The sequence below is a fragment of the Apodemus sylvaticus genome, chromosome 1 (genome assembly GCF_947179515.1).
Source record: "Apodemus sylvaticus chromosome 1, mApoSyl1.1, whole genome shotgun sequence".
In the NCBI taxonomy this organism is placed as follows: Eukaryota; Metazoa; Chordata; class Mammalia; order Rodentia; family Muridae; genus Apodemus; species Apodemus sylvaticus.
Window position 1 is genome coordinate 55,878,317 of NC_067472.1, and position 23,003 is coordinate 55,901,319.

Genomic DNA, 23,003 nt, shown 5'->3' on the forward strand with positions numbered 1-23,003 from the left:
ATGCACGCTCTGCGGGGATTAACCTTCTAGTGACTTTAATTCCATCTTGTTCTTTATCTCAGTTACACAACCTGCGTCTCAAACTTCAGTATACAGAAAACAGAAATGACTCGAGGAGGCCCTTAGCACCGCAGGACCTTTGAGAAAGTGGAAATGTGGAAGTGTGCGTTGGGTCCATCCGCTTCTCCAAGGGACTCCAGCCCCTAAACTCTCCAGGGCAGCAGGAGCAGCACAGGCCTTGACGACCGCCAAAGGGAGCCTGTTGCTAGGGGCGTTGCGAAGGAGGGGCCATAAGGTGGGGCTCCCTTCCGGGAGGAGGGCAATTAATAACCCGGAAGCGATCGCCAGTGCGGCGCTGTTTAAAGATGGCGGCGGAGGAACCTCAGCAGCAGAAGCAGGAGCCGCTGGGCAGCGACTCCGAAGGTACGAACGGAGGGAAGGGTGTCCTGCCCGGGCTAGCGGGGGCAAGCCTCGGCCGGCCGTTTCCGAGGAGCTCGGGGAGTCAGGGTCCCGGGGACTAGGCGCAGCGTGCGACGGAGCCCTTCACCGCGTCTTCTCCCCTCCCCCTCACAATGGAAGCAGGGCCGCGGCGACCCCCGGCCGGGCGGGGCGGCCAGGGCCGGGGCTCGGCCTCTCGCGCACGCCTGGGGCGGGGCCTGGGCCGCCCCGCCTCCGCCGGTCCCGTGGCCTCGGCCGGTTCCCATAGTCCGCCCGCCTGAGCCTCTCCGTCAAGCCGAGGCCTAGGCCGGAGCAGCTGAAAGGCGTTGAGTAAGGCTGGGCTTCCAAGGACGAAGTCCCTGGTGGGCCGTTCGGGATGCCATTGGCGGCTCTTTTCCTTAGAGCTTGTTCTGGCCTTTCAGCTCCTTTGAGCAGATCCAGGCATTGTTTTCCTAGATCCCTGGTCCTTTAAAAAACAAAACCCAGTCGCACCTTCTCCCTGTCTACCAAGAACTTGGGCTCTAGCGGTTGAGTAAGTCTCTTGAGTGGGAGGGACAGTCCTGTTGTAGGACATGGGGAAGCTCAACTGAGAACCAGGCCCCAAAGGATCGGCCTTAAACAGCCAGTCATACTCGCACACCCTCCTCTGTCTAACTCCGCATTATGTACTAGAGGTTGAGGGCTAGGAAACCCAGATATGAAGAAAATAAGGGTCCTCCCATCACATCTAAGAAGGATCCAGGACTAGCATCTCCTGACTCCTACAATATAGCTGCTTAGAGAATGAGTGTCCGAATCCGTGGATAACTCTAGAGAGTGCTTAGATAGTAGTTGCTGCTGGCAGGATCCCAGCGAATTTTGAGCAAGATGAGGATGGGCGAGGGCTTTGTGGCATGTGACAAGTCCAAGAGCTCCGACTGGAACTGTACAAATGTGGACCTGCTCATAGCCCTTCCCTGGTTCTGCCCTTGGGCGAGCTGGAGTCACCTCTCTGTATTTGTTTTTTTAATTTGGAAAATGTACAGTGCATGGGGCCACAGAGCAACAAAGGGCGTGTCTCGGGAAAGTGCTTGCTTACTGGAGCTCTCGGTCCCCCTAGGGCTCCACCCCTTCGTCCGACTCTCTCCCGGAGGCTCCCTTCCCCAGAGCATTCCCTGCATGCTGCACAGTGCTGAGAGAGGAAGGAATATCAGAGCTGCAAGGGAGTGTTGGGAGTGATCTTTGCTTTGTCGTTTTATTAATTATTTCTTGAGGTTGCTAGAAATAGAAGCCAGGGCTTCATACCCGCAGGACAGTATATTTTTACCACGGGGTCTCAACCCCAGCCCTTTTCTTTTCTTCCAAGACAAAGGCTGGCCATATTCCCAGAGCTGGTCTCTAACTCCTAGGCTTATCGGTCCTGCTCTGGTCTCCTGGTCTAGTGTAAAGTTGTCCCCTTGTTTATTTTTACTTTACTTTTATAGATTGGCTACATAGACTTGTGGTCTTCCTGCCTTAGCCTCCCAAATGACAGGATACCCAGCTACCTTCTGGAAAAGATGAGGAAATGAGAGCTCGGGAAGGGAAGGGCTCTGCTGAGCACACCCCGTGGGCTGTAAGGCACAGGCTTCTGGGTTCCAGACCTCTTCTGCCAAAGCTGCCTGCGCAGAGATAGCCAGGCCCCACAGGCCCCTTGGTTGGCACTGGCTTTCCTCCTTTTTCTAGGTGTCAACTGTCTGGCCTATGATGAAGCCATCATGGCTCAGCAGGACCGAATTCAGCAAGAGGTGAGGTGCTGAGGAGGGTGGGGAGGGAGTAGCTGAGGGTTCTGTGGTGGGGATGTGTAGTCGGGGCCTGAGGCCCAATGTCTCCTTTGAAGCCCTCCCCTCTCAAGTCTATTTTAGGCACTTCATGCTTTTATGGGGATCGCTGTGCCCTAGATGCCCCCAGCACCCCTTTTGTAGTGTTTTAGGCATGGGTTACTCAGTCTCCTGTCTCCCTGCAGATTGCCGTGCAGAATCCTCTGGTGTCAGAGCGGCTGGAGCTCTCGGTCCTATACAAGGAGTATGCTGAGGATGACAACATCTACCAACAGAAGATCAAGGTGGGATCCTGGCCAGAGGGGCAGGAGGGAGCCTGTCTCAGCCCGCTTCTTGTCAGGCCTAATGTCTGAGAGGGTCGGGTGTTGGGTGGGGATACACCTCGCATTGCTAGTTGTTGAAGTGCGCAGCCTCTGGACTGAGACCTCCGTCACGTCAGACCGCCACTCAGCAGCCGTCTTCTTGACAGGTCCTTCAGTGTCTGAGCCCTGGGTGTCCTCATCTGTAAAATAGGGACAGTGAAAGCATCTGCCTGTAGGGTGGCTGTAAGGTGGAGGTAGGTGATGCTCAGGTGGGACCAGGTGCAGGCTGGGCGGGCACTGACAACTCAGTAGCCAGCCAGGGGCCGAACTTGCTGGTGTTGGGATGGGTAGAGTGGTCGCAGAGACCTGTCCTGTAGTCTGTCTACTGGATCTTTGTGAGGACAGGCCTCCTCTGTGTGTCCCTGCTGCATCACTCAAAATGAGGCAGGCCTCCTCATCAGTCACCCCAGAGGTCAGGAGCGTGGAGGTTGAACTCTGATTCAGTAGGCAGCATGAAGGGTTAAGAAATGCTGTACTAAAGTCTTCGGAGCTCCAAAGATCATAGGTGTTTATATCCTCTGCTTGCAGCTGGCCTTCAGCTGGCCAAACAGGAAACCCTCTTACAGGGGCAGTACAAGGGCAGAGCTGCCTCAGGTGAGCTGGGAGCTTAAAAACAGCCAGGCGTGGGAGTGAATATCCACAGTTACTCCCCTGTTGCCAGAGAAGCCAGAACTCATGAACTTTCCTGACTGAGCAGTTGGCAGATAATGAAAACTTAAAATGTTGTGTAGAGCTGTGAGGTACAGCTAGCTCAGAAGTAGCATGAGCCCAGTATTTGCAAGACTCTTAAGTTCTGTCCTTAGCACCTGAGGGGAAATGTGTGAACTAAATAACCCCAGTTCAGCCTAGGTCAGCTGTCCGCAGTCTGTGATCTGCATATACCCGCTGCTCAGGGGTTTGAGATTTTGCCGAAATACATGTGAGGAGGTAAAAGCCCTGATTTTTGAGCCAGATAGACCTTTGCTCTCCAGTTGTATGACCTCAGACAATGTCAGATCTCTGGTTAGAAGTCATTTTCAGGCCATGGAGCAAGTTTAGGGAAGGTGTTAAGTTGAGTGCTGCTGTGCCCAGCAAGCGCTTAGGAAGCAGTAGGCTCTTCCTCTCCCACGTGGCCAGTCAGTAGGGTGATGGCCCATCCAGGGCCACCTGTTCTACTAAGCTGCCCTGTAAAGCCAACAGTAGATCCTCAGGTTCTTATCATTAGGTCATCAGCAAACTGTTTGACTGAAGAGCTGTGTACAGCAAGTGCCTCAGCACCCTGAACTTCTTCTGTGTCCTGTGCTCATGTTCTCCCTGGGTGGTGATGGCAAAACCAGGCTGGGTATGTCCTTGGCTCCTGCATGGAGTGGACTCAGGGTGTGAGGAAGTGGGCGTGAGCCCTCTACAGGTGCCTGACAGGAGCAGCCTCAGTGTGGTGGTCATGGTACAGTCGCGGGCCACTGGAGCTACTACATACACAGGGCACTGAAACACAGTCCTGCTTCTGTGATGCTTACAGCGGGCAGTGCAAGACAGACACAAACCAAAAGGTATATGTGGTGGTCAGCATGTCTTTAATCCCACAAGAATGTGAGGCAAGAGGATCAAGGTCAACCTGGGCTAAATATAGCAAAACCCTGTCCCAACCCTGTAACACAACACACACACACACACACACACACACACACCAAAATTTAGTTGTCAGAGGTGGTTAGTACTGTGGAGAGAAATGAAGGAGTGGGAGAATTGCATTTCCTTCCTTCCTGGCTTCTTTCCTTGTTGTTTGAGACAGGGTTACTCTTGTGTAACAGAGCCCTGGCTGTTCTGGACTTGCTTACGGAGACCAGACTGACCTTGAACTCCAGAGATCCTCCTGCCTCTGCCTCCTGAGTGCTGGGGGTTAAGGACATGTATATCCATGCCCTGCTGAGAATTTGCATTTTAAATAGGGATAGTAGGCAAGAGCCTCTATGAAAGATGTGTTTGATGGACAGAAGCAAGATGCCGATTGACAGGGTGTCCAAGGGTAGTGCGGTCTGTGTTGGTTAATAAGTGACATCAAGGCAGGGTGGGGCCTCCGTGAAAGCCAGTGTGGCCGGGAGTGTCTGGGTGCTTTCAAGGATGCAGAGAGGAAGAAGGCTTAGCTGTCAGGTTATGGCTGCTGCGGGGTGAAAATAGGTTTCAGGGACAGTGAAGGAAGAGGGGGTAGTGAGGGGCTTTGGCAGTAAACATGGAGCAGGCCCGACAGAGCAAGAGTGCCAGGCACGCTGAAGGAAGCCTGCGGGAGCTGTTTGGTGGATGTGTTGGGCAGATGTGCGCCATCTCTGAGGTCATTGGAAGCCTGAGTGAAGGTCAGGTGCAAACCAGCTGTGGCAGTGGGGATGTCTGAGACGTCGAAGAGGTGTGGGAGGCAGAGCATCCAAGGTGGAACTCTATCGAGGTTTGGGGGTCTGGAACTTCAGCCTGAGGCAAGATTACAGCAAGTTCAAGGCTAGCCTGGACTGCAAAATGAGACCCTGTCTCAAAACCAAAATGAAAGGAAATATTGTGTCTGTGACTAAAAGGTGAAGATACTGTCAGGCCTCTGGTGTTTATAGGGCAGGCAGGAAGTCCTGTGTTTGGGTATGTTGTAACTGGCAGGTGTCTTGAGGAAGGATACTGTGTCTTTTGGTGGAGCCTTACCCTTCAGAATGAGAAAGATGAGGGGTAGCTGGGGAGGTGACAGGTGAAATGGAGATGTAGTGCTACCACTGTCCCAGGCTGGGCAGATACAGTAGCTCTAGGTGGTTCTTAATCTTGGCCACACAAAAGCCTCCCACAGAAGTTTCTGTTTTTATTGGGAGGCCTGCCTGGTCTCCCAATATGAGGCAATCTTATATGCCTCTGGAGTCAAAACTGGTAGAGAGATGTCCTTGAATCTGAAGGACAAGAGCTGGTGGTGACAATTGGGGCAGCTTGGTGGCAGATGAGATGTCAGGGCCATGTTCTCAGTGTGAAAGGACTCTCATTACCGACAGTTGTCTGAGGAAGAAGTAGGCACAAGAGGTGACCAGGGCAGGGGTGTCCATGTGGGTGAGGCCTGCTTACCAAGGAATACTAGGAGGAGCAGGAAGGGCTGAGGGAGGTGGCCCCTGTTGTGGGCAGCATGGTTAGAAGGTGAGAGTGTGTCGGGAGCTAGTGTAGCCTCACTGTAGGGATAGCTTCTCTGTGTGGCTAGAGCTGCTGGGCAGGGCAGCTGCTAGTGTGGCCTGTCCTGTTCCCCTGCTTTGTCTTGCTTGCATTTAAAGACCTTAAAAGCTGCATTAGTCAAGGACAGTTAGTCACCTGTTTTTAAGCAAAGCTCTAGCCAGTGGTACCCACGTGGCTTAGCAGCTGGTGACCATACAACTATTGACATTGATGTGCATAGCTTCCAGGAGCCTCCATCAGAGGACTCTGTGCCAGTGGGTGACTTGATGTCCCCATTTGGAAGCCAGGAGGTGGGATTCTGGAGCTCAGTTGCCACCTGCTGTTGGAACCATGCTTGGGCCGGGGAGTGTTAAGCTAAGCTGTCTCTGCAGGACCTCCACAGAAAGTACTCATACATACGGAAGACCAGGCCCGACGGCAACTGCTTCTACCGCGCGTTTGGCTTCTCCCACTTGGAGGCGCTGCTGGATGACAGCAAGGAGCTGCAGCGGTGAGGATGCTGGGCTCTCCTGAGGGGGTCGGTCGGGGCTCTCCTGAGGGGGTCGGTCGGGGCTCTCCTGAGGGGGTCGGTCGGAGCTCTCCTGAGGGGGTCGGTCGGGGCCTTAGGCCAGCCATCAGTTGGGTTGCTTGGGGACTTTTTGAGCTTGGTGGGTGTCCTTGTCTAGACAGGCCTGGGCTGGCTAGTGCCTTGCTCTTGTGGCCAAGGAGCCCATATTGGCTTCCCATTCCTTCCCACCTACAGGTTCAAAGCCGTGTCTGCCAAGAGTAAAGAGGACCTGGTGTCCCAGGGCTTCACTGAATTCACAATCGAGGACTTCCACAACACGGTGAGCCAGCACACCTGTTTCAGGCTGAATTAACAGTAAGGGTGGCTCCCCAGGTTATGGCAAGGGTGGCCTCTTGTCACTCATCTTCCTCACCTTACCTTTTGTCCCTGGGTGGGGCAGTTCATGGACCTTATCGAGCAGGTGGAGAAGCAGACCTCAGTAGCTGACCTGCTGGCCTCTTTCAACGACCAGAGCACCTCAGACTACCTTGTGGTCTACCTGCGACTGCTCACCTCAGGCTACCTGCAGCGCGAGAGCAAGTTCTTCGAGCACTTCATAGAGGGTGGCCGGACAGTCAAGGAGTTCTGCCAGCAGGTGCCACCTCCTCTCCCGCTCTGCCCTGGGGCCCTCCTTTTCTCTTTTGTGTCAGGGTGGGGTATGCCAGGGTGAGCTGTGGGACCTGGGGGAGGGGTCGTGAGACAGCCTGCCCTGCCCCTGTGCTGCAGGAGGTGGAGCCCATGTGCAAGGAGAGTGACCACATCCACATCATCGCGCTGGCCCAGGCCCTCAGCGTGTCCATCCAGGTGGAGTACATGGACCGCGGGGAGGGCGGCACCACCAACCCGCACGTCTTCCCCGAGGGCTCGGAGCCCAAGGTCTACCTGCTCTACCGACCCGGACACTACGATATCCTCTACAAATAGGGCTGGCCGGCTGGCCTGTGCGCCCTGCCTGCCTCCCCCTGCCAGGCGCTAGACATGTACAGAGGGTTTTCTTTCTTTTTTTTTCTTTTTCTTTTTTTTTTTCTTTTTTTTTTTTTTTTTTTTTGTGTGTGTGTGGTTGTAAATGGTCATATTTCACTCTTCCCTTTTCCTGTCATAGAACCTTCCATGTTTTATTAAAGGGGATGCTGGTGGTGAGCCCGAGTGTGCGTTTCCCTGCTCTGCTGCCCTTCCCTACCTGCCCGCTGGCTGCTGTGTGTCTGGCTGTCCCTTTCCCCAGGATGGGTCCCCCAGTTTTCTACCTATCTACCGCCAAGCATTCCTGCCAAGAGAAGTTTGAAGGGACTAGGCCTTGTGAGCCCCTTCTGGTTCCTTGGAGTCTGCTTTCTACCCATAGGCCTGTCCTCTCTTCCTTAGCCTCCCAAGGGTTTCTGTGGGAACTGTTGAAGTTTCTTGGGAACTTGACTAGAGGTCTCAAGCCACCCATACTCAAAGCACTTACAGACTTGTGTTCTGGCCAGGACCCTCCATACAACTCTGCCCTCCTTCAGGGGTCTGCATGATTGAGAAGTCCTGAGGTGAGAGGTTCTTGGGAGGAGGCTGGCCTAGAGTAGGTGGAGGAGCTGACCTGCTGAGAGGAACAGTCTAGTCGGGCTTGCCTGTTCCCCGTTCCCAGAGCCCCTGCCTGTGCCTGCTCTGCCCCTCTGCTTGGGCCATATCTGCCTTCCCCGCCTCTGCCTTCTCCCCGACCCCCCACATGTGGGTCTCAGCCCAGGTGTGAGCTCCTTGGGGGCAGGCCCTCAATAAATGTGAAGTGCTGCTGCCGCTGCCTGCTGTGTGGCCCGTGCATCTACCCTCCTGACACCCAGGGCCGACGGAGCCTCTGGAAGCAAAGATGTCCAAGACACTCTCCCTACCGGGGACTACTTTCCTGGGGGACCCAGCCAGACCCAGACAGTGAGGGCTGAGCCAGACAGCTTTATTAGGCTTCTGAAAGGCAGGGCTGAAGGAAAGGACAGAGCCCTCTGGTGGCCAGGCTGGAACAAGCTGTAGGCTTCTGAGACCTCTCAGAGCTGGGACCGAGGTCCTACAGGCCCGGGTGGGTCTGAGGGCAGAGCAGATAGGTTAAAGGGAATTGAGGAGTTCTGAAAGTCCCTGGGCCCCTCCCTGCCTTCACCGCCCCCTGCATGGAGGTAAGCAGAGGCAGACTGAGCGGGTGTTAGAGGACCAGGTTAGTAGTGTAGAGCGGCCACACCGCATGGGCCAGGCCCTGCTTACCAGTCCTGTTCAGGGTGGGCTGTGGGAGCCTCAGGCTGGAAGGCAGAGGACAGTGAGAGACGCCCCGGGACATTGGGGGAGGGGTGGGGTGGCCAGGAGGGAAACAAGGGCACATACCTACAGGGAAGTAATGGGGCAGGCGCGCCCGGTAAATGCCCTCGTCCTTCTCCAGGAACACACAGATGACGAGTCGCTCCACCTGGAGCAGGGAGATCGTTCAGCTTGGGCGAGGCCTCCACGGGCTTCTCAGACCTAGTACTGTGTGCCACCCCAAATGCGCCTGCCCTTGGAGGGTCTCTACCACTGGAGCTTTGAGAATTGGCTGTACCATTTACAGAAGGGGTTCAGGCTGCAAACTCGCTCATTCCCATCTCTCTCACAACAAAACAAGCCGGGCCTAGGGAGTGGGCCGGGGGAGGCAAGCACTAACCCGTTACCCCAGCTCCGGGCTGGGCACCCACCCCTGCGCCGGCCTTGCTGCCACCCGCTCCCAGGTCTCACCTTGTCCTTGTGCTGCTCCAGCCACTCCCGCAGCGTAGCCAGCACTACCTCTGCAGCCTCCTCATTGGGGTAGCCTAAGAGCGGGTCTGCTGAGTCCACATCTGGCCCTGCCCCACCCACCTCCATGGGGGGGGGAGGGGTGGGGGGCACTGCCCACTGGGGGGGGGGGAAGGGAGGCACTGCCTGCCCACACCAGGCCTTGCATTTCCTGACTCACCAAACACGCCTGTGGAGATGCATGGGAAAGCCTAGGGAAGAGAGGGCAAGATGACATGGGGACTTGGTCACTTGGTGCCTTCCCTGCTGCCCCTGCCCCGCTGCCCCTGCCGCAGTTGACTCTTACCACTGAGCGCAGCCGGTGCTCCAGCAGCAGGTCCAGACTGCTCAAGTAGCAGCTGCGGAGCTCAGCCGCCTGGCTGGCAGTGGGCTGACCCACGGCGATGGGCCCCACCGTGTGGATGACATCTAGGGTAGGGTCATCAGTTAGACGGCCTAGGTCTCCCGCCATCTCATCAGAAGGACCTCACCTTGCAGCACACACTTGTGACTGCCCACCCGCATGTCAGTGCTAGGTGGCGGAAGACTTTGACATTGTCCTCCCACTCGCTCTCTCCTCCCTGCGGCAGTCCAGCCCCTTGCCATCTGCTATCGGGTGTCAGGGGGGCCAGGCCCTTACACTTAACGTTAAAACGCCCCCTTGTGGCTGTGGGCAGTTCCCCCTCGAGCACTCACGCTTGGCTGGCAGCCGATAGCCGCAAGTGATCTTGGCTTTGCCGGTGTCGCAGTTCTGCAGGGTGCGGCACTCGTCCGTGAGCAGGGATCCCGCCGCCCGATGAATGCAGCCGTCCACTGCAAAGGACCGGGAGAAATGAGCTGTCGGGTCCCCGCATCCCTGAAGGATCAGGCATGACACCCCAATCCCAGGAAACTCCAAGGCTATGCACTGGCCCACTTAGCATCACAAAGTTCTCTCCCAAGCTGCTCTTGTCGACCCTTGTTTCACATCTAGGGAAACTGAGGCTCCAAGGAGTTGCAGTGAACCCTGGAGTGAAGAGACACGGGGCGACCGGCAGGGGGCGCGCCTGGCTCACCCACTTGCTTCTTTCTTTGTCCGGTCCGCACTGTCCTGAGGTCACTCAGATCTAAGAATCTGCTGGGATCCCAAAACCCACATTTTGATAAAGCCCTTTCAAATTCCAAGCCTCAGTTAATCCGGTCTGAGGAGCGAGGTCACTTAGTTCCAAATGGCAGATCCAATCCCACGCCTGAGCCTAGCTTTTCCAGCTCCTTCCCATTGGACCAGGCCCCTCAGGTGTCTCTAACCTCTCAAACCCTGGTGGGGCAACTAACTGACTCGTTAGCATTAGCGCATCCTGCTTAACTAAGACCAGGCTCGGGCTTGTTTATCCAAGGGAGGCTCTTGGGATTCTCTGTGACCCTGGGGACCCAGGCCCAGATAAACAACTCTTAATGCTGCTATATTCCAGAGCCAGCAGAAGCCCGGAGGCAACTCTGCTACTCACCCAAGAACTAAGTAGCTTTGCCCAAACAGGCTGAGGCAAGTCCTGGACTGCTCTGCCTGCTCTGTATCTTCTCTGCTTTACCAGGATCTCAACTATAAAATGTGGACAGTGCCCTGGAGACGGCAGGGCTGATGGGACCCTGGCCTATCCCTGAGAAGGTCTGCTGCCCGGCACCTGGCTCCAAATAAACAAACAAAAAATCCTGGTTCCATTTTATAGGTTCCTAACAAGAGACCCTTTCTCTTTCCTGCATCCCTCCAACTTCTTGGCCCAGGACCGGGCACACAACTGGTCACCCCCTCTCTTCTGTTTCCTGTTTCCAATTACACCTAATTTTCAACTTTCCACAGAGCTGGCACTGGGTGGTTTCCTAGACTTGGAGAATCCTGGGAACGACTGCCTCGGGGAATGGTATTTCAGGCCCCCTGCTTTCCTCTCAGGATTCTGCAGAGCGGGTGCTGTGAGGCCAGAGCCTGGGTGATGCCTGGCACTCACAGGAATCACATGTGTCTGTTCTGGGTGAATGTCCCAGAGGACCCAGCGCTGTACAGAACAACAGTGGCAGGGGCAGCGAGCAGTCTGGGCCAGCCTGGGCCAGCCTGGGCACTTCACTGCTGCTCTGGGTCTAAAAGAGGCCCACCTTATAAGGTGTTGGAAAATAAATGTTGCAGGGTAAGGTAGTGCCAGGGATGAAACCCAAGGCCCACAATCCACCGCTGAGCTATACCTCAGCGCTAAGTAAATTGACCTTTTTTTCTTTTTCTCATATTTGTTGTGTTTGGGTTTATTTATTTATTTATTTATTTAGGATTTTTTTTTTCGAGACAGGGATTCTCTGTGTCTCCCTGGCTGTCCTGGAACTCACTCTGTAGACCAGGGTGGCCTCGAACTCAGAAATCCACCTGCCTCTGCCTCCCAAGTGCTGGGATTAAAGGCGTGCGCCACCACCGCCCAGCTTATGTTTGGGTTTTTATTTGAGTCACATGATGTTGTGTGGCTTGGGCTAGCCTCAATTTAAATTTAAATTCCTAACCTTCCTGCCACCACCCTGAGTGAGGGGTCAGGGGAGTTCATCACTATGCCAGGCTCTGATTCTTTTTACTTTAATTTTTAGATTTATTTGTGTTACTTTATGTGGGTGAATGCTCTGCCTACATGCATGCATGTTTACTGTGCCTGCAGGATCCTCCCGAAACTGGGACTGCAGATAGTTGTGAGGCACCATGTGGTGTCTGGGAATTGCATCTGGCCTCTCTCTCTTCAAGAGCAACAAGTGTTCTTGGCCCTTGAAGTCAGGCTCTAATTCTTGTTAGGTGAGCAGTGTTGGGCTGGATCAGATACAAAGTAATTTAGCCCTTGTCACAACAGACACGGCTCACAGAGTGTGTGGGCAGTCTGTGGCGAGGTGAGGTATTTGTGGAGGTGACATTCCTGGAACCGACAGGCCCTGGCACTCCACTTCCTGCTAGTCCAGTGGGAAGTACCAACTTTTAGAACAGGACTTGGACCTCGTTACTGTGACTAAAGACAAAGATGAGGCCCTGGCCACCACATTTGTGTTACCCTTCCCCAAACAGGTTGGCCCTGGAATCTCAGCTGCCTGGCCCCTCCTTCCCACCGAACCCTCCACCCTCCTCTGGATGTCCACTGCCAAGACCTGCCCCCCCCACCAGCCTTGATGTCTGTCCCACAGCAGTTGGCTTTTCACCAGGGAAGAATGCAGTGACTTATGCCTCTAATCTGAACAACTGGGAGGCAGAGACCAGTTAGACTAAATGGTAAAGTCCTTTCTCACCAGACACCAAGGCCTGCAGCTCAGTCCAAGCCTGGTCAACATCCTCCTGTCTACTTGGTCCAATGTGAGCATTCTTCCATTGTGGTGGAGCCTGTCAGCCTCCATCCCTTCCTGTTGGACCTCCTTGCAGTAAGCATCTTGGGGTGCTGAGACAGACCCACAGATTGTCTTGTTGGAGCCTCACACCCCACTCAGGAGGTGCTCCCAACCCCTTCTTTATAGAAGAAGCTGAAGCATGAAGGGTAAAACTTGGCACTAAACACTGAAGGTTCAGGGACTCTGCTGGGGCTGTGATGTGGCTGCTTTGCCACCCACAACCTCGCTGCCCTCAGTGGGCCAGTGCTCATCTGCTTCTGGCAGCCATTTCTGTCATCGTTTGTCTCCCTGCCCTCTTCACCCCTGCAGTCTGGCACCTATCCGCTCCCAGAAGAGTATCTACCCTGGGCACCCGCGCTCTCTGCACTGTGCCCCTTGTCCACAGGGCTACATACTACTGCCCCCCACCAAGGCACTCTCAGGGACACTCGGGTTTTGTGTCAGGTCTCTCCTCTGCTGCTGCCCTCCCTAACCCTACCTCTCACTGATCAGCAGCCCCTTCCCCTCCTGTCCACTCAGTCCCCCAAAGCCTGGAAGATGCTAAGCAACATCCTCCTGGTAACTGTGGACAGACCCAACGTTCAGCTTTGGGATTCAGAAGACTCGTCCCTCCCTGTCCCAGCACAATTCTCCTCAGCAAGGAGGGGGAGTGGGGCTGGTAGGAGCTGTCTCAGGGCAGGGGGGGAGGGCTGGACCCTCTGCAGACCAACCAAGACAAGTCCAGTGGGGACCACTCCTCTAAGGCACTGAGGACTGTTGGCTTCTATTTAGGGTGCTGTAATATTCATGAAGGGAAGATTAGATATTTAAATTTATTCAGCAATAAATGTGTCTCAGTGGGGGAGCGTTCCTCATGCTAAACAAACAAGCGAGCCGGGGTAATTAATTATTTACAGGAACAAGAGGAGCCGTGGCCTAGGGGGGTCAGGGGGCAGCTGTACCCCTGCCACAGGGTCAGCTGCCCCCATTCTCTCTGCCACTCGGTGGAGCTGGCCCTGTTACATCCCCGACTGGGATTTCTCTTTCCCAAAACTGAGGCCAAAGATTGCTGGTAACTTTGGTCTAGTTATTCAATCTCTCTGAATCTCAGAGCCTAGGTGTCCAAAGATCTGTAGGGAACATTGGTTTAGGCCAGGAGGCAGCTAGCAGGTAGACAACGGAAAGCCAGAGGAATCAACAGCTTCCAGAGATCTCACAGCTGGAGGTGGAGCAGAAGCCAAGGTCTCTCAGGCTCGGCCATCTTCCAAGAAGTGGAGGCAAAGGTTCAGAGAGGCATAGCTATGAGTCTCAGAGCAAGAGAGGATTCTGGGTAGCTCTCACCTCTGCCCTGTCCATCCTGGCCTCCTGTGGACTCCCCATCAGGAGGAAAGCAAGGAGGAGTGGAGTGGGGATCCCATTTGTAGAGTGAGAGCCAACATTGTGGCCTTGGGGACACGGGCAAGGCGCTTTCAAGCCCAGTCCCCCTTTCTGGGCTCTTCCATCATGTCTCCAGGGTACAGTCTCTGTACCTCTCTGTGCCTCAGTTTCCTCAGCTGTCAGCAAGCCCTTGTTGCTTGGTGGGCATTTGGGAAGAGGCTGCTCCTTTGTCTATGACGCTGTCAATGCTCACAGCTTAGTGACCCAGGTTCAGCCACGGGAGAGGCCTGGGCATTGCGGCAGCTGTTCTAGGAAGACAGGCTGTGTGTGAGAAGGGCGGGGGGCGCTCTGTCCAGGAAGGTACAGGGAACCTCTCCCTGTCTGCATGTTCAGTCCTGCTTGGGCTCTGGCCTGGGGACCTTAGTGTGGCATACAGCTGACAGCTAGATCCTGTGCACGGGTCTGTGTCCATCTCCTTGTCAGAAGGACAGCCTAGCCAAGCAGATGGGGGCCGAGTCTACCGGAGTGAGATGCTAAGGCCAATTCCTGAGCTGCTGACCTTTGGCCTCTCACCCTCAAAGAGGGCTACGGCCATCCGCTGGGTCCTGAAGCCCTTCCTTCTCCCCTGGCTCGCCCCATACTCTCTTCCTCTTTCTGGATAGAACTTGTGAACCAAGACACTGCTGTTGCCTGGTTAGAACCCAAACAGCCAACCTCTGCTTGTCCTCTCTGGTCCTTCATTTCGCGGACAGCTCTCCTCCAGTGTCTGCTCCAGACAAGGCCTGTACTGGGCCCTGGCAAGGACACAGCCCACCCTCCTAAGGCTGTATCCTGGAGGTGCCCAGGAGGGTGGGCACCCTAGGAAGAAGATGGATGGACGACATCACTGTGATGTGATCTGACATTCATTACGGGGTGACATCAGCTCCTTAAATGGGGATTTGAAAACATTAGGCCTTCATTATGTACACAACCACGGGCCTCATTCATCATGCACAATCACTCGCGTTATTAAAGATCCTCGGCAGTCGTGTGCAGGGCCTGGTGGCATCTTGCCTACTGGGGGGCAGGGCATGAGTGCAGTGGCCATGAGGCAGGATGCAGACTTGTTGAAGGTGGACTAATTCTCACTCCTTACTCATGGAGGGCCAGTTGCTAGGTAGGGTTGGGAGCCTCTGTTTCCTCATCTGCAAAATGGGGCTGCAGACAGCCTGCTGCGTCACTCGGGGGGAGGAGCTACCCAGGGCACTGTTCCCCCCGTGATGGTCAGGAAGGGGCAGCTGGTGACCAGGGGCCTCTGCCTGGGTAAGGAAAGACCTATCACACTCGGCTCATGAAACCTTTTGTGGCTCACGCCAAACCACAATATGAAAACTTCGACTCTGACAGCAAGTCAGGACTCTCTGGCCCTGGAAGGCTGTACACTGCTCCCCATAGCAAACACGTAATGGGATAGCCACAGGCCAGTCCTGCGTGTCACACACACTAGCAGGGCAGAGGCTGACATGAGAAGATGGAATGGCACAGGAGGTGGGGACACTTGTGACCACGTCCACTCAGTGGTCGGAAATGCCCCGCTAGCATGGGGCACTGTAGTGGAGCCCAGGGCAATAGAATATGCTGGGAGGGACAAAAGAGAGCCCCAGCTTATAAATCCGGGGACAGGGGTGCAGGACTGCAGTCCTAGGGGACAGCGACTGTGGGACCGCTCTAACACACGTGCCTAGCTGACCTCGAAGAACACTCTTGAGTGGCTTCTGGCCTTTTTTTTTTTTTTTTAAGATTTTGTTTTTGTTTGTTTGTTTGTTTGTTTGTTTGTTTGTTTTGAGACAGGGCTTCTCTGTGTAGCCCTGGCTGTCCGGGAACTCACTCTGTAGACCAGGCTGGCCTTGAACTCAGAAATTCACCTGCCTCTTCCTCCCAAGTGCTGGGATTAAAGGCGTGCGCCACCACTGCCCTGCAAGATTTTTTTTTAAAATATATCTGTGAGTACACTGACACTGTCTTCAGACACACCAGAAGAGGGCATTGGACTCAACTTCAGATGGTTGTGAGCCCCCATGTGATTGTTGGGAACTGAACACAGGACCTCTTAGCTGCTGAGCCATCTCTGTAGCCCCCTGTACGTAGCCATTTTTGAGGGTCCCTCCTGTGACTCACACTTTCCCCGTGCTAAAGCTGCACCCCTGCTCCTGCAGACAGCCCCAGGCCCAACGCTGTGAGTCCAGCAAGCTTCCAGGCTCGTGGGAGTTCTCAAGCTACCTGCTGCTTTTGAGCCCCACGGGTGCCCACAGAGGGGTGGGGCAACCTCACACACCCTGGCTGCCAGAGCAGCGCCAAGGCAGCCCACAGGCTCTGGAGGTCAAGTTATCCGTGGAGCCAGGCCGCCATTCTGCAGGGCAGCAGTTCCAGCTTCCCAGAGGCTGCAGAAGCAATCACAGATTAGCAGCAGTGATGGCAGCTAGCTAGCGGCTTGCAAAGAATTGACAGGAAGGCCAGGCTGGGGTCCCCATGCTCAAAGGCCTTGCTAATCCTCCCAGGAACAAAGGAAAGTGAGGGGAAGAGAAAGCAGAGGAAAGGGTGAAAGAAAAGGATGGTGAGCTAAAGGGAGCAAGAGAGGTTAGAAAGGGGCAGAGACCCCGGCAGATAGAACACACGGCGTCGGCAAAGGAGCTGCCGAGGGCTGGGCACTGTGCGAGGGGAGAGGGGACAGGCTGTGCACACAACCGTCAGGCTGTGGCTGAGCACAGTGGCTGCAGGTGACACGTGTGCTCCCAGCACATGCTGCCCCGTGCCTGCACTGTCTGTGGTCTGATGGTCTGTGCAGGGCAAACAGATCCTGAATCATCGTCAAGGGCGACAGAATACCGAGCACAGGTCAAGACAGAGCTGACAAGTGCTGGACTCCCCATTCCTAGATTTTGGGGTGTGGCCAGCAGGAGAGACCATGCAGCAGGTAGGACTCTGGTCAGGAGGGCAGAGAAGCAGCAGGTACAAAGGCCCCGCAGGGGGATGGCCGTGAGGGATAGTCCACCATCCCAGCCTCTCCCAGCATGCTGGGATGTGGTTGTAGGGGTGAGGCAGTGCAGGGTGACTGTCCTGATGTGTGGACAGAGGGGTAGATCCCTGGTTCCTGTAGCTTCATGTAGGGCTGATAACTTGTAAGGCCCAAGCAGGTGGCATGGGGGGTGAGGACATGGACTCCTTCCCTCTTCCTAGCCTTGCCCTCTTGCTGAGGACCTGTCTGACCCCAACCCCTGGCTCTCAGCGTTGGCCCTTTGGGGCGCTGGTTGGCTGGGGCAGAGATGGCAGCCATGCCGGCAGAGGCGGCGGCCTTGAATTAATCTGTCACTAAGACTTGGCCATGGCAGGCGCAGTCATGATTTAGATGAATAATTGAAACGCTCCGATACATTTATTATCCCTTTAGTGCAAAAGTGGCAGAGAAAGACGAGGGGTAATTGAAAAAGAACGCACAAATCTCCCCGAGAAAACCGGCTCCTCATCGCCAAGTAAACATCTCAGTGCTAATAAACAGTGGAGGCGCTTGGGCTTTGTCGATCCCTGTCCTGATTTAGGACCCGCCTCCCTCCTTACCATACAAAGGAGAGTGTGTCAGACATCTTTTTATTGAGCCAATAACTGGCTCTCCACAGGGAGATAGGACAGAGGCCTGGGGAGAGAGTGACCCAGGCAGTCACCAGTCCCACCAGGAGACCAGGACTTCCTGAGGCCATCAAGTCATCTTCCCTAGTATCTCTCCATCCTGCTAGCCTGCTAAGCTCCTATTTACTCTTCAAGGCCCAAGTCCCAGCATCCTTTGCTTGAGAAACCTGCTTCTAAATTGGGTTACTTGAATGCAGAGCAAAGTCCGGAGTCCCCACAGACCCACTGTGTGCCCCTCGGCCCTGGGCAAATACATACGGAGAGCACAGGGTCTGCTCCATTTGTGCTGGCTGAGCAGATGTCCCATGAGGGGCGCCAGAGCTCAGTGTCCTAGGTCCTGACCCTCACAGGAAGGACATTCTAATGGCAGAGCACTGTGTAGTCTAAGTATGTTCCGAGGACCCAGAGCTAGGGACAAGAGCGACCCCATTGGGATGCTTGGCACTGTGTCTGCTGGCCTGTGGCTTCTCTAGAGCCATCCTGAGTGGAGGACAGATAAGGACAGGTAGAGCCCTGAGCTCTTACAGGAGGGACTTCCTGAAGTCAGGATTGGTGATGGGGTAACAGATGTGTCATATTTGAAGAGGGGGCATGCATGTCCAGGTAGCCGGCAGGCTGCATTTCAACGTCAGATGTGAGGCTCTGCCTCCCCCCTCTCCACCTGTCCTGTACCTCCACCTGTTTCAACCTTATTAGCAGGGCTGTATCCCCGCCATGGCGGCAGAGGCTCCATAAATCTTAGCTGCATTTAGATGAAAGGCCGGACTTAAAGTCTACTTCCTGCAGGGTCACTGCTCCATCCATCTCCTCATCAGCCAGCCTCTCTGAACCCCTAAAGCTGAGAAGGAAGCCAGAGCACCCCATGGCTTAAGGCAGGCACCGGGATGCCTACAACACACCCCTCCGTCCAGCCTGAGGGATAGACAGAAGGCAGTGAAGGTAGTGATGAGGAACTGTCACATGGTAGAAGGGGCGTGGCTCTCAGAAAACAGCTACAGCGGGGTGAGAGCGAGCTGCAACCTCAGCCAGTAGTCAGGGTGGGTCCCACTGGGAAACCAGCATTCAAGTAAAGGCTTGTAAGAGGGAATGGAGCAGACACTTGATACCCTCAGGAAAAGCACACGCCCCTCCGCCCCCACAGTCAGTGCAGGGACCCCCAAGGCAAGAGTGTGCCTCTCTGTCACAGACAGTACAAGGGCCCTGAGGCAGAGTGCACCTGACCCAGCACAGGGAGGCAGGTGTGGTTGTGGGAAAGGCCTGGAGTGCAGAGGTGAGCGAGAGGTGGTTGGGTTTTCTGAGCCACAGTGAGAGCCTTAGGTGTGATTCTGAGGGCTGTGAGGGTTTTGAGCAGGTCAAGGTAAGCTGAAGGGCCCACGTGCTTCCTTCATTTTCACCTTCCCCAGAGGAAATGCTAGAGCCCTGGCTCCTCCCAAGGCTCCTTGTGTTCCTGATGCTCTTCTGGCCTCCTGACTGGAATCTGAGTCCTCTGGTGAGCTTGAGGCTCCTCAATACCCTGCTCCCTTCATCTTTGGGCCTTACCTGTCTGTTTCCCCCCACTCAGGACACTCTTCCCACCTCTCCTCACCAGTCCAGGCCCTACCTTCCTTCCTGAAACTTCCCTAGTGTTCACGCTGAGCAGGCCCTTCAGCTGAGCCCTGATGTACCTGAGACCTCCCACTACCCTGTCATGGCTGATCTGTCAGCATCCAGCTCACAGTCCTGAACACACAGGCAGAGTGCTGAGTGATGAATGAATGGGTGTGGGGTGGGTCTGTGGTTGGAGCAGGGTGTCACCAACCACGGAAGGACCTGTTCCCCTTAAAAGGCAGGCTTGCAAAGAGGTCCCCAAGGGCCTATCCATGGGCACCGAATCCCCATCCTGGGAAGCAGTGACCTCCACAGGGACAGCTAGAGGAGAGTGGGGAGGAGGAAAGCATCTTCAGCCACAAACAGCCCCCTGCCTCCTGGCTGGTCACCGACAGCTCTTAGTGCCTTGCTTATTTATTCCTGACCTTCGCTGCCCCTTTTATTTTTCCCCCTTTTAAAACCTGGCCTGGGCCCCGCCACCGCTGCCGTAAACATGGCCCCCGGGATTTATCCCACGGCGCATTAACCCCTGCCCCCTGGCTCACCAATCATTCTGCCGTTGTGCAGACAGTGGCTGCCCTGCAGCTGGGGCTGAGGGGCTGAGTGGGTGGTGGGAGGCTGGTTAAGGCCGAGATGTGGGGCCACAAGGCTGCCCCTCGAGAGGCACCTGCCACAGCGGCCTTTGTCCCCCTGTCACTCACCTGTTCCCTACCTGGTGCTGTGGGTATCGCTTGCCCTCAGCGGGCAAGCACCTACTACCTGGCACACACCTGGGGTTTTTCAGTGCAGAAATGAATAAGGTACAGAGACAGTGGAGAAGCTGAGGACAATTAGCAAGGGGCTTTCAAAGGCCGGGCTAGCCTCAAGCACAGAGTGAGCTCAGCTGTCTACGGACCCGCAGCCCCCAATTCCAGCGTGGTTCTGTACAAGCCAGGAGGGAGGGAGGCTTGAGTTCAGGGTGGGGGGGTCGCCCTACAAAGGAGCCAGCCCTCTCGCTTTATCACCAGGGGGGCCTGACTGAAATAGCAGAGTCTTGAAGGGTGAAACAGGAGACCCATACCCCAAGAGACCCAGGAAGGTCCAAGTACTCACCACCTCCGCCTCCAAGCAGGGAGTTGTTGGCTGTAAGACAGAAAGAGAGAGAGAAAACCAGGTAAGTGCAGAGCGGGCAGAGGGTTGCGGAGGGTAGAGGGCCAGTCAGTTAGCTGGGCTCGGGGAGCCTGGGTCCTGAGACTTTATAGGATTCCCAGCCCTTTGTGCAAGAGCCAATGATGGGGGCTGGGGGACTCCTAATGGGCCTGGGCTTATAAGGGGATCAGGAAGTGGGGCCACAGGAAGGCCACCAAGGCCATTGACCACCCAGAAGTAGCAGTGTAGAGGGTCACAGCATGTATGTGCAGCTCAGAGGACAACTAGCAGGAGTTTGCATGCCTTCCACAAAGTGGATCCCATGGTATGGTTCTAATTCAAGTTGTCAGGCTTAGTGGCAAATGCCTTTACTCACGGAACCGGCTTGATCCCCTCTGCTCCCCCCCCCCACCTCCGCCTTTTTCTGATACAGGGTTTCTCTGTGTAGCCTTGGCTGTCCTGAAACTCTCTTTATAGACCAGGCTGGTCTTGAACTCAGAGATCCACCCGCGTAGCAGAGGATGGCTTTGTAGCACTCCTGCCTCCATTCCCAGCGTTGGGGTTATGGGTGTCTCCTGCCCAGCCTGTGGCCTGCTCTCTACACTCTACGGTGTTTCTTGAGACCCAGAAGTGTCCAGCCTTCAGCCTCGGTGTGTGTAGGGGACCAGAGCAGCATGCTCCTTACCCTCGTGGTCCACAGGCTGCCTAGTAACACAGTCTGAGGCCACCAAGAAGAAACTACACATGGGGCACGGGGGCGCACACTCTCAATCCCAGCTCGCAGAGGCAGATGGATCTGAATCTGAGGCCAGGCTCGTCTCTACAGTGAGTTCCAGGACAGTGAGGACTGCGTAGACCCTGACTAAAAAACCAAAGAGAAGAAGGCAGCGTATGTGCTGCTAGGGAGGAAGCAGGGAGCCACAGAGTCTGGAGTCCGTGGTGGAGGAGAGTCATGCTGTGGGCCGCGTCAGAAGTCTGAGTGCCAACCAGCACCCAGTGAGCAGGGCAGCCACTCCAGGCCTCCATCTCCAATGTGAACTGGGACGAACATCCGGGCTCACAGGGTCGTGAGTGAGCGGTCGTAAGAAAGGAGTCAGCTCCAGCCTTGCTTTAGGAAGGCGCCCTGCAGCTGGGCGTGGTGGACACACCTGTAATCCCAGCACTTGGGAAGCAGAGGCAGGTGGATTTCTGAGTTCGAGGGCAGCCTGGTCTACAGAGTGAGTTCCAGGACAGCCAGGGCTACACAGAGAAACCCTGTCTCGAAAACAAAACAAACAAACAAAAAGTTAGGAAGGTTCCTTGCTTGCTTTCTGCATGGTCCAGAGGGGACCCTGTCAGGCAGAGTGGGCCTGACAGCCATCATGCCTGCCACTTTCCTGATTAGCCCAGCTGGCTGCCCCTCCTGCCTTACCAGGTGATGAATAGGTAAGGGAGCTGGGCAGCCCCTGTGCCAGAATGCCAGGGCTGTGGTGATCAGTGCTCAGCCTGGAGTCCCCTCCTGGCCAAGGTCTGCACCCTGAGGAATCCCGGTGCTAACCAGACAAGGAGGTAGTGGAGGCCACAAGTCCCCAAGACCCAGTGGCTGCTCAGGTTAGAAGCCCAGGGGCCTGTCTCCCAGGCCGGGCCTCCAGCTCCCCTCAGGGCTGACTCTTATCCCACCTTCCTGGGCTTTCAGTTTTAGGGTTAGGGGCCAGACTGTGGCCTAGGACTTTTTTTGCGGAAGCTAAGGATGCTGCTAAGTGGTGTCGTGGCTCGCAGTGGCTGGTCTCCCAGACCTGACAGCTCTTCGCTTGGGGAATAATTAATTCCACAGCCTGAAAACCCAGGGCTGCAAGTTGCCACGTTACTTTCGAGATTAATACAAGCAGCTAATTAAGATGGAGAGTCGAGGAGCGGCCGGGAGCTCCTAGAACCAAGTGGGGGCCACAGGAAGGAAGGAGGAGGAGTCAGCCAGGCAAGTGAGCAGCCAAGGACCCCGGGAGGGGCAGGTGCAGAGGTCCCATTCTGGTCCCCAGAAGCTCTCCAGGACATGATCCTGTGGAAGGAGCAGATCCTTAGCAAGATAGGCTGCTGTTCTTAAAGGACCCCATTTGTTGTCAGAGCCAAGTCACCAGCGAGGACCTCAGAGCCAAGTCACCAGCGAGGACCTCCTGTTCCCATTTTACAGAGAAGGAAACTGAAGCTCATGGTGTATGTGTGTGTGTGTGTGTGTGTGTGTGTGTGTGTGAGAGAGAGAGAGAGAGAGAGAGATTGGGACAGTGCAGGTGTGGGACTGGGGTAGCTGGGAAATGTAGTACACTTCAAGGCCTTGTGCATGCAGGGAGCCCTGGGTAGGATTTCCAACCATGTATATACCAGACATAGCAGCTGATGCCTGTAATTTTATCACTCTGGGAGGTGGAGGCAGGAGGATCAGAAGTTCAAGGTCATCGTCTATTATGTAAGGAATTCTAAACCAACCTAGGCTTCAGAAATCATTGGCTCAAAATAAAGACTAAATCTGGGTCTCTTTGAACTGGAAGGCAGGCCACCAAGAGGGGCGGTTACTTGTCTACACCTCCTGGCCACGCCCACTTCCTCAAAGCAAGGAGGAGCACTCCGGAGCCTCTATTACCTCAGCCTCAATTGCTCCACGCCCAGCGGGCTTGGCTGCAGACGGGAAGGGGCGCGCTCGGGCAATAGCGCGTGGGAACCGAGAGGAGAAGCGTCTCAGGTGGGCCCAGGCCTGACTCCAGCCCTCCGAGCCCCTGGGGCAGCTCTGGCGGCTGTCGGAAGCTGCCCTCCACGGCCCTTCCCACCTCCCCCCACCACCTCTCT

At 55.4% G+C, this 23,003-nt stretch overlaps 2 protein-coding genes across 2 annotated transcripts in view; one reads left to right on the forward strand and one right to left on the reverse strand.

The window, feature by feature from the left end:
• Positions 1-317: 317 nt before the first annotated feature.
• On the forward strand, positions 318-8,085 carry Otub1 (OTU deubiquitinase, ubiquitin aldehyde binding 1). Its single transcript, XM_052190959.1, has 7 exons — positions 318-423; positions 2,143-2,204; positions 2,423-2,521; positions 6,139-6,257; positions 6,510-6,594; positions 6,715-6,909; positions 7,041-8,085. Exons 1-7 carry the CDS (start codon positions 366-368, stop codon positions 7,236-7,238), a joined length of 816 nt encoding a protein of 271 aa, XP_052046919.1. The 5' UTR covers positions 318-365; the 3' UTR covers positions 7,239-8,085.
• A 129-nt stretch (positions 8,086-8,214) lies between these two features.
• The window catches only part of Macrod1 (mono-ADP ribosylhydrolase 1), a 141,132-nt gene continuing 126,343 nt past the window's right edge, over positions 8,215-23,003 (reverse strand). The window contains exons 4-11 of the mRNA XM_052190931.1: positions 20,151-20,180; positions 9,768-9,884; positions 9,379-9,500; positions 9,253-9,283; positions 9,036-9,109; positions 8,652-8,733; positions 8,535-8,569; positions 8,215-8,361 (exon numbers count right to left, since the gene is read on the reverse strand). Of these exons, the coding sequence (XP_052046891.1) occupies positions 8,565-8,569; positions 8,652-8,733; positions 9,036-9,109; positions 9,253-9,283; positions 9,379-9,500; positions 9,768-9,884; positions 20,151-20,180 (461 nt within the window). The 3' untranslated portion in view covers positions 8,215-8,361; positions 8,535-8,564. The remainder of the gene's footprint in view (positions 8,362-8,534; positions 8,570-8,651; positions 8,734-9,035; positions 9,110-9,252; positions 9,284-9,378; positions 9,501-9,767; positions 9,885-20,150; positions 20,181-23,003) is intronic.

What these genes read in the sequence shown, in the direction of transcription:
- Otub1 (XM_052190959.1), top strand. Translation starts at nt 366, where the DNA reads ATGGCGGCGGAGGAACCTCAGCAGCAGAAGCAGGAGCCGCTGGGCAGC. An exon ending in AGGACCGAATTCAGCAAGAG is followed by an intron (nt 2,205 to 2,422) that starts GTGAGGTGCTGA and finishes GTCTCCCTGCAG; the next exon opens with ATTGCCGTGCAGAATCCTCT. An exon ending in TCGAGGACTTCCACAACACG is followed by an intron (nt 6,595 to 6,714) that starts GTGAGCCAGCAC and finishes TGGGTGGGGCAG; the next exon opens with TTCATGGACCTTATCGAGCA.